This window comes from Anomaloglossus baeobatrachus, chromosome 8, assembly GCF_048569485.1.
Source record: "Anomaloglossus baeobatrachus isolate aAnoBae1 chromosome 8, aAnoBae1.hap1, whole genome shotgun sequence".
NCBI lineage: Eukaryota > Metazoa > Chordata > Amphibia > Anura > Aromobatidae > Anomaloglossus > Anomaloglossus baeobatrachus.
Genome location: NC_134360.1, coordinates 148573378 through 148587885, shown reverse-complemented (window position 1 = coordinate 148587885; position 14508 = coordinate 148573378). Strand labels below are relative to the sequence as shown.

The window sequence follows — 14508 nt, the reverse complement described above, 5'->3', positions numbered from 1 at the left end:
GCGCGGATGCACTGGAAGGGGCAGGCGGTGGATGGTTCGCTCCGCTAGGCCGCATTGCAGCACGGTGAGCTTCTCACCGGGCCATATGATATTTATTCATGTGACGATTCATGGAAGAAGTTGACAAACTGCTGAGGTTTTGACCTCTACTAAGAGAACCATGACAAATTTTACAGATCACATAATTTGGGCGATCTTTTTCTATGTCAAAAAAGGACCAGGCTAGGCAAGGCTTAGAGGCCATGCGACCTGTTGATCCACCCCGAATAATGCTCAGAGGCAGAGTGGTGGCTGAGGATGCAGTTGTAGACGTGCTACCAGTGCTCCGACTCTGTCCAGGAAGGCGCAAGGTAACTTGACAGTAGGTGGGATCTAGAACTTCATCATCAATTGTTGTGTTTGTACTCCCCTCCCCCTCAGACCGAGCCTCTTCTTGCCCTGACCAGATATTTAAGTTGTCATCCCAATCGGGTATCTGCGTCTCATCTTCATCAGTATGTTCCTCATTGTCTATAACCACAGGTGTTGGAAAGGCAGCATTTTGGTAGCCAACAGTTTGCAGATGCTGAAAGTCAACCTCCAAGCCATGTCATGCCCTTCTAAAAGCATGTAAAACACAGCGAGGGGACTCCAACCACAGTCTCCCTCGTTTCCACTAATTGGGCCACACACAACCCACTTGACTGGCATCGGTTGACCCCCCTTTTGAAAAAGAAAAAGATGCTTTGCATGAAGCACTCTCAAAAATACGCGTGCCTTTCCCGTCCCCTGGCTGACCCAGGGGAAGAAAAGTCCTCTGAGAGCCATGACTTGTTCATCTTGGTTCTTTTAGAAACACAGCGAGGGGACTCCAACCACAGTCTCCCTCGTTTCCACTAATTGGGCCACACACACCCCACTTGACTGACATTGGTTGATGCCCCTTTTCAAAATGAAAAAGATGCTTTGCATGAAGCACTCTCAAAAATACGCGTGCCTTTCCCATCCCCTGGCTGACCCAGGGGAAGAAAAGTCCTCTGAGAGCCATGACTTGTTCATCTTGGTTGTTTTAGAAACACAGCAAGGGGACTCCAACCACAGTCTCCCTCGTTTCCACTAACTGGGCCACACACACCCCACTTGACTGGCATCGGTTGACCCCCCTTTTGAAAAAGAAAAAGATGCTTTGCATGAAGCACTCTCAAAAATACGCGTGCCTTTCCCGTCCCCTGGCTGACACAGGGGAAGAAAAGTCCTCTGAGAGCCATGACTTGTTCATCTTGGTTCTTTTAGAAACACAGCGAGGGGACTCCAACCACAGTCTCCCTTGTTTCCACTAACTGGGCCACACACACCCCACTTGACTGGCATCGGTTGACCCCCCTTTTGAAAAAGAAAAAGATGCTTTGCATAAAGCACTCTCAAAAATACGCGTGCCTTTCCCGTCCCCTGGCTGACCCAGGGAAAGAAAAGTCCTCTGAGAGCCATGACTTGTTCATCTTGGTTCTTTTATAAACACAGCGAGGGGACTCCAACCACAGTCTCCCTCGTTTCCACTAACTGGGCCACACACACCCCACTTGACTGGCATCGGTTGACCCCCCTTTTGAAAAAGAAAAAGATGCTTTGCATGAAGCACTCTCAAAAATACGCGTGCCTTTCCCGTCCCCTGGCTGATCCAGGGGAAGAAAAGTCCTCTGAGAGCCATGACTTGTTCATCTTGGTTCTTTTAGAAACACAGCGAGGGGACTCCAACCACAGTCTCCCTCGTTTCCACTAATTGGGCCACACACACCCCACTTGACTGACATCGGTTGATGCCCCTTTTCAAAATGAAAAAGATGCTTTGCATGAAGCACTCTCAAAAATACGCGTGCCTTTCCCGTCCCCTGGCTGACCCAGGGGAAGAAAAGTCCTCTGAGAGCCATGACTTGTTCATCTTGGTTCTTTTAGAAACACAGCGAGGGGACTCCAACCACAGTCTCCCTCGTTTCCACTAACTGGGCCACACACACCCCACTTGACTGGCATCGGTTGACCCCCCTTTTGAAAAAGAAAAAGATGCTTTGCATGAAGCACTCTCAAAAATACGCATGCCTTTCCCGTCCCCTGGCTGACCCAGGGGAAGAAAAGTCCTCTGAGAGCCATGACTTGTTCATCTTGGTTCTTTTAGAAACACAGCGAGGGGACTCCAACCACAGTCTCCCTCGTTGCCACTAACTGGGCCACACACACCCCACTTGACTGGCATGGGTTGACCCTCCTTTTGAATAAGAAACAGATGCTTTGCATGAAGCACTCTCAAAAATACGCGTGCCTTTCCCGTCCCCTGGCTGACCCAGGGGAAGAAAAGTCCTCTGAGAGCCATGACTTGTTCATCTTGGTTGTTTTAGAAACACAGCGAGGGGACTCCAACCACAGTCTCCCTCGTTTCCACTAAGTGGGCCACACACACCCCACTTGACTGGCATCGGTTGACCCCCCTTTTGAAAAAAAAAAAGATGCTTTGCATGAAGCACTCTCAAAAATACGCGTGCCTTTCCCGTCCCCTGGCTGACCCAGGGGAAGAAAAGTCCTCTGAGAGCCATGACTTGTTCATCTTGGTTCTTTTAGAAACACAGCGAGGGGACTCCAACCACAGTCTCCCTCGTTGCCACTAACTGGGCCACACACACCCCACTTGACTGACATTGGTTGATGCCCCTTTTCAAAATGAAAAAGATGCTTTGCATGAAGCACTCTCAAAAATACGCGTGCCTTTCCCGTCCCCTGGCTGACCCAGGGGAAGAAAAGTCCTCTGAGAGTCATGACTTGTTCATCTTGGTTCTTTTAGAAACACAGCGAGGGGACTCCAACCACAGTCTCCCTCGTTTCCACTAACTGGGCCACACACACCCCACTTGACTGGCATCGGTTGACCCCCCTTTTGAAAAAGAAAAAGATGCTTTGCATGAAGCACTCTCAAAAATACGCGTGCCTTTCCCGTCCCCTGGCTAACCCAGGGGAAGAAAAGTCCTCTGAGAGCCATGACTTGTTCATCTTGGTTCTTTTAGAAACACAGCGAGGGGACTGCAACCACAGTCTCCCTCGTTTCCACTAATTGGGCCACACACACCCCACTTGACTGACATCGGTTGATGCCCCTTTTCAAAATGAAAAAGATGCTTTGCATGAAGCACTCTCAAAAATACGCGTGCCTTTCCCGTCCCCTGGCTGACCCAGGGGAAGAAAAGTCCTCTGAGAGCCATGACTTGTTCATCTTGGTTCTTTTAGAAACACAGCGAGGGGACTCCAACCACAGTCTCCCTCGTTTCCACTAACTGGGCCACACACACCCCACTTGACTGGCATCGGTTGACCCCCCTTTTGAAAAAGAAAAAGATGCTTTGCATGAAGCACTCTCAAAAATACGCGTGCCTTTCCCGTCCCCTGGCTGATCCAGGGGAAGAAAAGTCCTCTGAGAGCCATGACTTGTTCATCTTGGTTCTTTTAGAAACACAGCGAGGGGACTCCAACCACAGTCTCCCTCGTTTCCACTAATTGGGCCACACACACCCCACTTGACTGACATCGGTTGATGCCCCTTTTCAAAATGAAAAAGATGCTTTGCATGAAGCACTCTCAAAAATACGCGTGCCTTTCCCGTCCCCTGGCTGACCCAGGGGAAGAAAAGTCCTCTGAGAGCCATGACTTGTTCATCTTGGTTCTTTTAGAAACACAGCGAGGGGACTCCAACCACAGTCTCCCTCGTTTCCACTAACTGGGCCACACACACCCCACTTGACTGGCATCGGTTGACCCCCCTTTTGAAAAAGAAAAAGATGCTTTGCATGAAGCACTCTCAAAAATACGCATGCCTTTCCGTCCCCTGGCTGACCCAGGGGAAGAAAAGTCCTCTGAGAGCCATGACTTGTTCATCTTGGTTCTTTTAGAAACACAGCGAGGGGACTCCAACCACAGTCTCCCTCGTTGCCACTAACTGGGCCACACACACCCCACTTGACTGGCATGGGTTGACCCTCCTTTTGAATAAGAAACAGATGCTTTGCATGAAGCACTCTCAAAAATACGCGTGCCTTTCCCGTCCCCTGGCTGACCCAGGGGAAGAAAAGTCCTCTGAGAGCCATGACTTGTTCATCTTGGTTGTTTTAGAAACACAGCGAGGGGACTCCAACCACAGTCTCCCTCGTTTCCACTAAGTGGGCCACACACACCCCACTTGACTGGCATCGGTTGACCCCCCTTTTGAAAAAAAAAAAGATGCTTTGCATGAAGCACTCTCAAAAATACGCGTGCCTTTCCCGTCCCCTGGCTGACCCAGGGGAAGAAAAGTCCTCTGAGAGCCATGACTTGTTCATCTTGGTTCTTTTAGAAACACAGCGAGGGGACTCCAACCACAGTCTCCCTCGTTGCCACTAACTGGGCCACACACACCCCACTTGACTGGCATGGGTTGACCCCCCTTTTGAATAAGAAACAGATGCTTTGCATGAAGCACTCTCAAAAATACGCGTGCCTTTCCCGTCCCCTGGCTGACCCAGGGGAAGAAAAGTCCTCTGAGAGTCATGACTTGTTCATCTTGGTTCTTTTAGAAACACAGCGAGGGGACTCCAACCACAGTCTCCCTCGTTTCCACTAACTGGGCCACACACACCCCACTTGACTGGCATCGGTTGACCCCCCTTTTGAAAAAGAAAAAGATGCTTTGCATGAAGCACTCTCAAAAATACGCGTGCCTTTCCCGTCCCCTGGCTAACCCAGGGGAAGAAAAGTCCTCTGAGAGCCATGACTTGTTCATCTTGGTTCTTTTAGAAACACAGCGAGGGGACTGCAACCACAGTCTCCCTCGTTTCCACTAATTGGGCCACACACACCCCACTTGACTGACATCGGTTGATGCCCCTTTTCAAAATGAAAAAGATGCTTTGCATGAAGCACTCTCAAAAATACGCGTGCCTTTCCCGTCCCCTGGCTGACCCAGGGGAAGAAAAGTCCTCTGAGAGCCATGACTTGTTCATCTTGGTTCTTTTAGAAACACAGCGAGGGGACTCCAACCACAGTCTCCCTCGTTTCCACTAACTGGGCCACACACACCCCACTTGACTGGCATCGGTTGACCCCCCTTTTGAAAAAGATGCTTTGCATGAAGCACTCTCAAAAATACGCGTGCCTTTCCCGTCCCCTGGCTGACCCAGGGGAAGAAAAGTCCTCTGAGAGCCATGACTTGTTCATCTTGGTTCTTTTAGAAACACAGCGAGGGGACTCCAACCACAGTCTCCCTCGTTTCCACTAACTGGGCCACACACACCCCACTTGACTGGCATCGGTTGACCCCCCTTTTGAAAAAGAAAAAGATGCTTTGCATGAAGCACTCTCAAAAATACGCGTGCCTTTCGCCTCCCCTGACTGACCCAGGGGAAGAAAAGTCCTCTGAGAGCCATGTCCACATTGTCAGTGGACAGACGCGTGTGCTTATCTGCCAGCAGACCCCCAGCAGCACTGAAGACAGGTTCCGAGAGAACGCTGGCTGCAGGACATGACAAGATCCCCAAGGCGTACGTGGCGAGCTCAGGCAATTTATCCAGATTGGAAGCCTAAAATGAGCAGGGCTCAAGTTGCACAATAATGGAATCGATGTTTCCTTGCATATACTCATATATCTGTGTGTCCTCCTCTTTTTCCTTGTCCAGCTGTTTTGTTTTCGCATGAGTATATGTCCTTGTCACTTTCCCATGTGTTTGTGTTGTGTTGTGAGTTGTTTGTCACCTTTTGGACACCTTTGAGGGTGTTTTCTAGGTGTTTTTCTGTGTTTGTGATTGCCTGCCATTGTTTCCTATGCAGTTCGAGTTCGGTTCGTCGAACATTCGAAGAGCCGAACTCGAACGGGACCTCCGTTCGGCGAACCGACCTCGAGCCGAACCGGGACCAGTTCGCTCATCTCTAGTCAATAGGACTCAAACGTCTGTGCTATAAAATTACAGTAAAATGGTCATAGTAGGGGCTAGGGGCCTGTAAAATGAAGGAAAATGCAGGTAAGAGCAAGACAATGGTCCTGCAAACAAATGTGGATATGAAATAAATAAAAAAATGATGTGGGGTTTACCCGATTTTTGATAACCAAAGCAGGTAAAGCAGACAGGTTGCAGCCCACGGTGCTCGATTTTAACTTGACTGGTTATCAAAAATAGAGGGGATCCCATGCTATTTTTTAAAATTATTTTTTTAAATAATAAAAACTGCATGATGTGTGCCCTATTTTTGATAACCAGCCAAGGTAAAACAGATAGCTGGGGGCTGGTATTATTAGGCTGGGAAGGCCCATGGTTATTTGGCCCTTCACAACCTCAAAATAGCAGCACAAATCTGTACCAGAAGAAAGTATCGTTAGTTTATGTCTTTTATTCTTTATGCACAGGTATATGTGTTTCAGGGGTTGCAGCCCCCTTATCAGTGCAACAGGGAAAAAACATAAATGAGATCATAAATTAACAATACTTTCGGTGCGGTGATAGCGTGGCTGAATTCACGGTTCCTTTTCTACATACAGTGTGTCCACCCATATCCTGTCCACCGCCATTAACTTGAGAACGGTGGCAGCTATAGGCATAGAAGTGGTGTCTAGGTATAGTAAAGTAGCCATGCACTACGCAATGAAACCACCTATAGCGCCACCTTGTGGAAAACAGCAGAGTTAGCATTTTTATCTCGAAAACGGAACGCGATAGAGAAAAAAAGTAAATTACAAGGTTGTAGGGCATCATCAATTTAATATGAATCGACGCCTTGCATACAGAAATGCTTTGATTAGAACGTGTAAAACTCACAAGGCTGCGGATGTGAAGCGATACCTCATGGAGACCTTCCTACAAGTCATTGGGTATGATGGCTGCGTGGAGTGGCCTCCACACTCACCTGACCTGACCCCATTGGATTTCTTTCTGTGAGGTCACATCAACCAGCAGGTGTATGCGACCCTTCCACCAACATTGCAGGACCTATGACGACGTATCACAGATGCTTGTGCAAACGTGTCACCTACCATATTGCACAACGTGCAGCAAAATTCAGTATGCTGTCCAGAGTCCAGATGTGCATTACAGCTGCCGGTGGCCACTTTGAGCACCAAAGTTAAATGAGCGTCATATGCGTGACCAGCATTCAATGTTTTGGGGGGGTCATGGGTTTCATATCATAGCATTTCTGTATGCAAAGTGTCGATTCATATTGAATTGATGATGCCCTACAACTTTGTAATTCACTTTTTTTCTCTATCTCGTTCCGTTTTCGAGATAAAAATGCTAATTCCGTTGTTTTCCACCAGGTGGCGCTATAGGTGGTTTCATTGCATAGCGCATGGCTACTTTACTATACCTTGATACCACTTCTATGCCTATAGCTGCCGCCATTCTCAAGTTAATGGTGGTGGACAGGATATGGGTGGACACATTGTATACATGGTCTATTTTACTGACATCTTCTGAGAAATTCATGTCAATAGCTTCTTTAAAAATGTATTTACTTACAAAATTGTTGATGTATTCAATACTTATTTCACTTGCTGTATGTATGTAGTATAATGTATCTCTTTCAGTGCTATTCCTTTTTACAAATGCTACTTTCTTCACAGGTGACAGTGGCTCTCATCAGCCTTTTAGAAACAATCTTGCTCAGTTACCTCAGCTACAAGGTAAATGCTATTTTTCTTTTATTTTGCCGCACTAATATGAATTATCAACAACTACAGAGCAGTTTCTAAATGGAACATATTGCTATATAAAAAATAAGAATTTTAATCTTTTTTTAATAGAGAGAGATAGTGGAGAGGGGCTTTTGAAAACCGCGCCAAAGATCCCAGATGTAATCTTGAATTAATGTATTTTTATTTTGGCATAGGTCTACGCGTTTCAGGAGGCTCAGCTCCCTTCCTCAGGACCAGGAAGCACAAGATACATCAAATTTGATGTATCTTGTGCTTGCTGGTCCTGAGGAAGGGAGCTGAGCCTCCTGAAACGCGTAGACCTATGCCAAAATAAAAATACATTAATTCAAGATTACATCTGGGATCTTTGGCGCGGTTTTCAAAAGCCCCTCTCCACTATCTCTCTCTGTTATCTGCCGCTTGGGGTACTGCTGCCGTTGATCCATATACATGTGGTTACAGGAGTTGTGCCTGTCACAACCCTGATCGGTGAGTAGGATTACTCTCTTTTGTATCCCCTGTTTATCAGGGTAAGACCCTATGCGCTTTTTTTTCCACAGGTTCTTGCCTTTGTAATCTTTTTTTAATGAGCTATCTTTATTTCCAATATAAGACCATGTTCCCATAAATGGTGCAGTTTTTCTGCTTTGTATTTCTTTGGAGAAAATCCACAGTTCAAGCAAGAGTAGTGGGATTTAATAAAAACTTCTGTCCACTGTGTCTTGAACGATGTTATTGAATTGTTTGATTTTATGGTGTCTTTTTTTTTCCTTAAAGCTTCTATGAGGAGACTTAAAAAATGCATGTAAAAAGCAAAGCAAGTATTACAAAATTTGCTTCAAATTTTCAATCCCAAAAATGTTTTTTCAAATGGAAAACTTCATAAAAAATAAATAAATAAACCCCAAATTAATTATAGCAGGTCGCTATTGTTTAATGTGATATGAATTACCGTATTTTTCGCTTTATAAGGTGCACTTTTGTTCCCACAAATTTTTGGGGAAAGTAGGGGGTGCGTCTTATAATCCGAATATACGGGTTATATACTGCAGGGCCCAGAGGAGGTGGGGGCAGCTCTGGAGCGGTGCTGGAGGCTGAGGCAGGCTGGTGGAGGCTGGTGAAGGCTGCAGGAGGCAGCGGGAGATCTCCTGCTCCCGCTCATATAATATGCACTGCTGCTGTCCATCCCCATGGTGCTGAAACCGCACCGCGGTGATGGGCTGGGGGAGCAGCGCATATTTTATGTGCCTGAACCCCCCCTTTGATGGCACATGCCCCCCCATGTTACATATGGCCCCCATGCTGCTGCCCATAGTAAAATAAAAAACTCTTTACCTACCTCCTCCAGCGTCTCCCCGGTGTCCCTGCTGCTGCTGTGATCAGACACAGAGATGATGTCACTCTGCTGTGCCGAGCACATGACCAGCATCGAGAACCAGGAAGTGCAGAAGCTCAGCAGCACAGAGGGAGACACGAGGGAGGGCAGCGCTGGAGAAGATAAGTAAAGAGTTTTTTATTTTACTATGGGCAGCAGCATGGGGGCCATATCAAACAAAGGGGGACGTGTGCCATCCATAAGGGGCCATGGGCAGCACAGGGGGACGTGTGCCATCCATAGGGGGCCATGGACAGCACAGGGGGACATATGCCATCCATAAGAGACCTGTGCCAGCTTTAAGAGATGTGTGCCATCTATCGGAGACCTGTGCCAGCTGTAGGGGACGTGTGCCAGCAATAGGGGATGTGTGCCATCAATGGAGGACATGTGGCATCACTGGGGGATGTGTGCCAGCACAAGGGCTTATATTCAATATAAGGGGGCCATATCCAGATTAAGGGGGCTAATTTTAGGATGGGGGCTATGAGGGACATATACCCTATATGATTTGTTAGACGGACGCTGGCATTATAAGACGGACCCCATTTAACATTAAAAAAGAAAATCACTTTTCCTTCACCAAATTTGGGGGTGCGTCTTATAATCAGGTGTGTCTTATAAAGCGAAAAATACGGTACTGCAGAAAAATCATATTGGGTAAAAGACGCAATTTTGCCTGAACTGATACATTCACAACAAAAAAGAAAAAAAAAACACTAAAATCATGTGAAATGCATTCTCTACATTACTCACTATAACAAGTATATTTTATACAGTACTTTGTAAATATAGAATCAGCTCACAAGGTTAAATTAATAGAAAAATGCAGGAATATGTATTGTTTACATAATTTTCATCGTTGTCATTCTATACGGATTGTTTGTTAGATTTTGAATTGTACATATTCTTTATTACATACAAGTGGCATAAATTATTGGGAAAGAGACTGGTTTCCTTTACAAGTCTTGTCTCTTTTTTATTTGTAATTGGTGCAGTAATCCTGTAGATATAGATATGTAATGTTCATGTTTTCAACTATTTTACTGCCATGTTTTTACCATATGTTTACTGTTCATGTAAAGTGACATCTGACCAATGCATTTAGGTCAGACTGAGTGAGTGGATAAGGCATGAAATTATAACAGGCCATGTTTGGGAGACCTTAAATAATTAAAACAATATGCAGATTATGCATTGCTAATATGATACGAGTGTTCAGCTACAACTTCCTAAAGTCATAGTTTCACAGATTTTCATAGACATGGTCTAAAGTAACAGACTAAAGAAGAAGTAATCATATTTGGCCGGAAGCAGAAAGAGACCCAAGGATGGGACAGAGAGAGATGGCCAAATACAATGTACAGTGTATTAAGTCTCCATTATCCAAAAGCCTAGTTCTTGTAAAAGGTATCCAGAGGTGGAGCACCTGACCTGGAAGAACGTTTTATGGAAAGTATTACCAATATTGGAAGTTCTACAGACCTTATGTGCAGGAATAAAATATGTGAGATAAATTCACAGGACAGCTATATAGTTATTCTGTCAAACATTGATTACTAAAAAAAAGAAACATATCCCATTGCTATGTTCTGTAAATATATCTGTGCTGCAGCTCATGATGACCATCAAGCGTTATGCCTCCTGTTAACTATAACCAATAACATCCTTAACTCCTCATGACTTTCTTTACGCATCAGCACCACATATATCCCATAACTCTCATAATTACAATATTCTGCTGCTGACTTTCCTGTATATGGTCTTTACTTGAGCTGCAATTTAAAAAAAATGTCAGGAAAATGGAGAACCAAAAATTCCCCCTGATAAAGATTATTATAAATGTTAAGACTGTAAGTAGCTGCTAAGATGGGCCTAATTTTATTTATTTACTTTTTTGGGTAGGCTTCTTTCATTTCTATCTATGTCACTCTCTAATCAAGGGAATTGTTCACAACAAAAATATTCCTATCGATATAAAATGATCACTAGATGTCTGTAACAGCCCATCCAATCACCACAGGCAAAGACATCAAACCATAGATGTCTACAAATTAAGTTATGTATAATAATGAGAAATGACATATAAGAATGAGAGGTGTAAAAAACATAGAAAGTTATGACACCAGCTGAAATCTATCAGTAATTAGAAAGCAATCCTGCAACTTAGTGAAAAATATCAGCTGGTTCAATTGATGGCTTACAAAATGTCTCATTACTAATGAATCAAATAAGAAACATCTCATGATGAGTAAAACCAGTGAGTTGTCTTAAGACCGTCCCAACATTTTTGTTGGGATACATACTAATGGCATTAGTTACAGAAGAATTTCTAAACTGCCGAAGGTTCCAGTGATTACTGTTGGGGCCATAATCCAGAAGTGGAATGAACATCATGTCACTTTAAACCGGCCAAGAGCAAGTGCTCTCCCCAAGATTTCAGACAGGATAGTTAAATTAAATATCAGAAGACTTGTCCAAGACCGAAGAACCACCTGTGGAGAACGACAGAAAGACCTGGAATCAGCAGGTACAATTGTTTCAAAGAAAACAATAAGTAATGCACTCAATCTCCATGGCCTTACATATCAACTAAAAAAAAACATCTTTAAAAGTCAAGTTTAGAGGTGGGAACACCATGGTGTGGTGCTTGTCACGCAATAAGCGTGGTCAGTGCATTCAGACCAAAAAAGAGTCTGACACACAATGAAAAAATCACCAAAACAGCACCATAAACAAGGGGGAACACCGGGGACATAATAACAATGGTGGATAGGGCTAGTGAGAGGGTACATGGGACACCTCCTATCCTCACCTGTAGCTGTCCCTATACAGTCTCTGCAACTGTTGCCGAGCAGCACCTTGAGACCCTGGGAATACTCTATAGATGCCCTGACTGGTGAGAGGCAGGTGAGGTTCACTAAACCCACCGCTGCACTAATAAGACAAGGGGGAAGGGTAGACAAACAGGGGATAAACAGCAACACAAAATGATAAAGTCTGGTTTCAGAAATGCTCCAACTCAGCTCCTTCCACCAAGGGGGCCAGTATACAAATGGATTTGTATCTTCAGCAAGGATTGCTGGGTAACACCACTATTTAAACCTGAATGGCATGACTACAAAGTAATTGCAGCTGAAACACTCTCAGATAGGAACTGCTGGAAAAGCAAAACTGACATTAATCATTTCAGTACTAAAAGAAACAAAACACATTTAATTATAAAGAGCCAGGCAGACATGAGAGGCTGCAGTTCAAAACCTGGAACTAGTCTCCAACAACAGGGAAACGGCCATGACAGGGCTGTTTTTTAGCATACATCACTAGCAAACTTAATGTGATTGAAAAAAGGACGAATGGACAAATTTACCGAGACACTTTTAATAAAAATCTGCTACCATTTACCAGGATGATGAAGATGAAACAAGGGTGGACATTTTCAGCAAGACAATGATTCCAAATACATAGCCAAGGAAACTCTGAATTAATTTCAGAGAAAGAAAATAAATCTGCTAGAATAGTTGAGTCAATCACCTGACCTTAATACAAGAGAAAACGTGTGGATGGAACTAAAGCTCAAAGTTCATAGAAGGAGCCCACAGGACCTTCAGAATTTGAAGAGTGTGTGTTTTGAAGAATGGGACAAAATCACACCTGAGCAATGCGTACAACTAGTTTCTCCACACAGGACACATCTTGAAGCTGTCATCACCAACAAAAGCTTTTGTACACAATATTAAATATATTTCAGTAAGTGTGTTCAATACTTTTTCCCTGTGTAATTTTTCTTTAATACACATAATTTAATTTATGGATCTATGGTTTGATTTCTTTGCCTGTGTGGATCAAATGGGTTATTACTGACATCTGGTTAATAGAACCTTTAGAAAAATATTTATTTAAAATGTACTTTACATTTTTGATGTATTCAAAATTTATTTCATCCACTGTATGTGCTGGGTGTGAGTAGACCATTGTTACTCAAAAGATAAAGGAGGCTAACAGAGAGAGGGGATCACTTCCAGCTGATTCAATAACTTATATTACAGAGAAATAAAAGGGTCCATGTGCTGTTCTTGCATACGAGTCATCTTAAGTCTGTAGCCATCTTTCTATAACATTAATGTGGAATTGACATTATATATATATAGAGTATTATTGTTAGTGAAAATTTACTTGTAATTTTGTCCATTAATATATTTATTTTTATTTTATTAAAAGGGAAATATCTGGGAACAGATTTTGCGCATACCTTTCATATTGGAAATTATTAACACTGTGCCATTCATTATTACAGTAAGTATTTACTATTGTAATAGATTGTACATTTCATTCACTTTAGGCTTTCTTGTGTCCAGTGTTTGTCTTGTCACTGATATATTAACAGCATGACAGATGGATAGCTAAGAACATTTTATTAGGTCTGGAATCCTGTCCGGCACATCTGCAGGTACACCACACAAATACTGATGCTCTATTTCTTTCACTTCAATTGCAGAATCTGACTGCATTCTGTCTTATTTGATATTTTGGCTAAAACTCACAACTGATATCACTTTAAAAACTATACCCCTGAAATTGTTCAATACCACATTCAAGAAATGTGTTAACTCTTCAGGTGCTGCACAGGAATTACTTCAAATTAGAATGAAAAAAATGAAAATTTACATCCTTGCAATTTTATTTTAGCTTAATTTTTTCCGATGCATCTCTGGTCCCGTGATGCCATGCTGTGACATTAACTTTTGACTAGCTGGAAGTCAGATGTTAAGTCACATTCCCCAATGCATATATATGAGAGCTATAACAAAGACAGAACAAAGTCAGAATGAGGCTTCCATACAGATGTATTGCGTTGAGATCCCTGCCACACTGCATGAAACATTGGAGCTGCCGGCAGGTCACAAATCCCCGAGACCAACTGGAGCTGCAGTTCAGAAGGTGAAGCCACTAGAATGTGAATATAATACATGAGGCAAGGGACTTAGGCGGGCTTTGCACGCTGTGACATCGGTAACAATGTGTTACCAACGCTGCATCGATAGTCCCCGCCCCCGTCGCAGGTGCGATATCTTGTGATTGCTGCCGTAGCGAACATTATCGCTATGGCAGCTTCACATGCACTCACCTGCCCTGCGACATCGCTCTTGCCGGCGAACCACCTCCTTACTAAGGGGGTGGGTCGTGCGGCGTCATAGCGACGTCACACAGAAGGCAGCCAATAGAAGCGAAGGGGCGGAGATAAGCGGGATGTAAACATCCTGCCAACCTCCTTCCTTCCACATAGCCAGCCAGGACGCAGGTAGGAGATGTTCCTTGCTCCAACGGCTTCACTCACAGCGATGTGTGCTGCTGCAGGAGCGAGGAACAACATTGTACCGTTGCAGCAGCGTAATTATGGAATTCCCGACACTACACCGATGATTCGATTATGACGATTTTGCACTCGTTAATC

The 14508-nt window shown here is 44.2% G+C and overlaps 1 protein-coding gene across 4 annotated transcripts in view; it reads left to right on the top strand.

Moving 5' to 3' along the window:
* KCNT2 (potassium sodium-activated channel subfamily T member 2) overlaps positions 1-14508 on the top strand; it is a 1626062-nt gene that overhangs the window by 667181 nt on the left and 944373 nt on the right. For all 4 annotated transcript variants that reach the window (XM_075322033.1, XM_075322031.1, XM_075322032.1 and 1 more), the window contains exons 5-6: positions 7607-7666; positions 13275-13349. In XM_075322033.1, coding sequence (XP_075178148.1) covers positions 7607-7666; positions 13275-13349 — 135 coding nt within the window. The remainder of the gene's footprint in view (positions 1-7606; positions 7667-13274; positions 13350-14508) is intronic.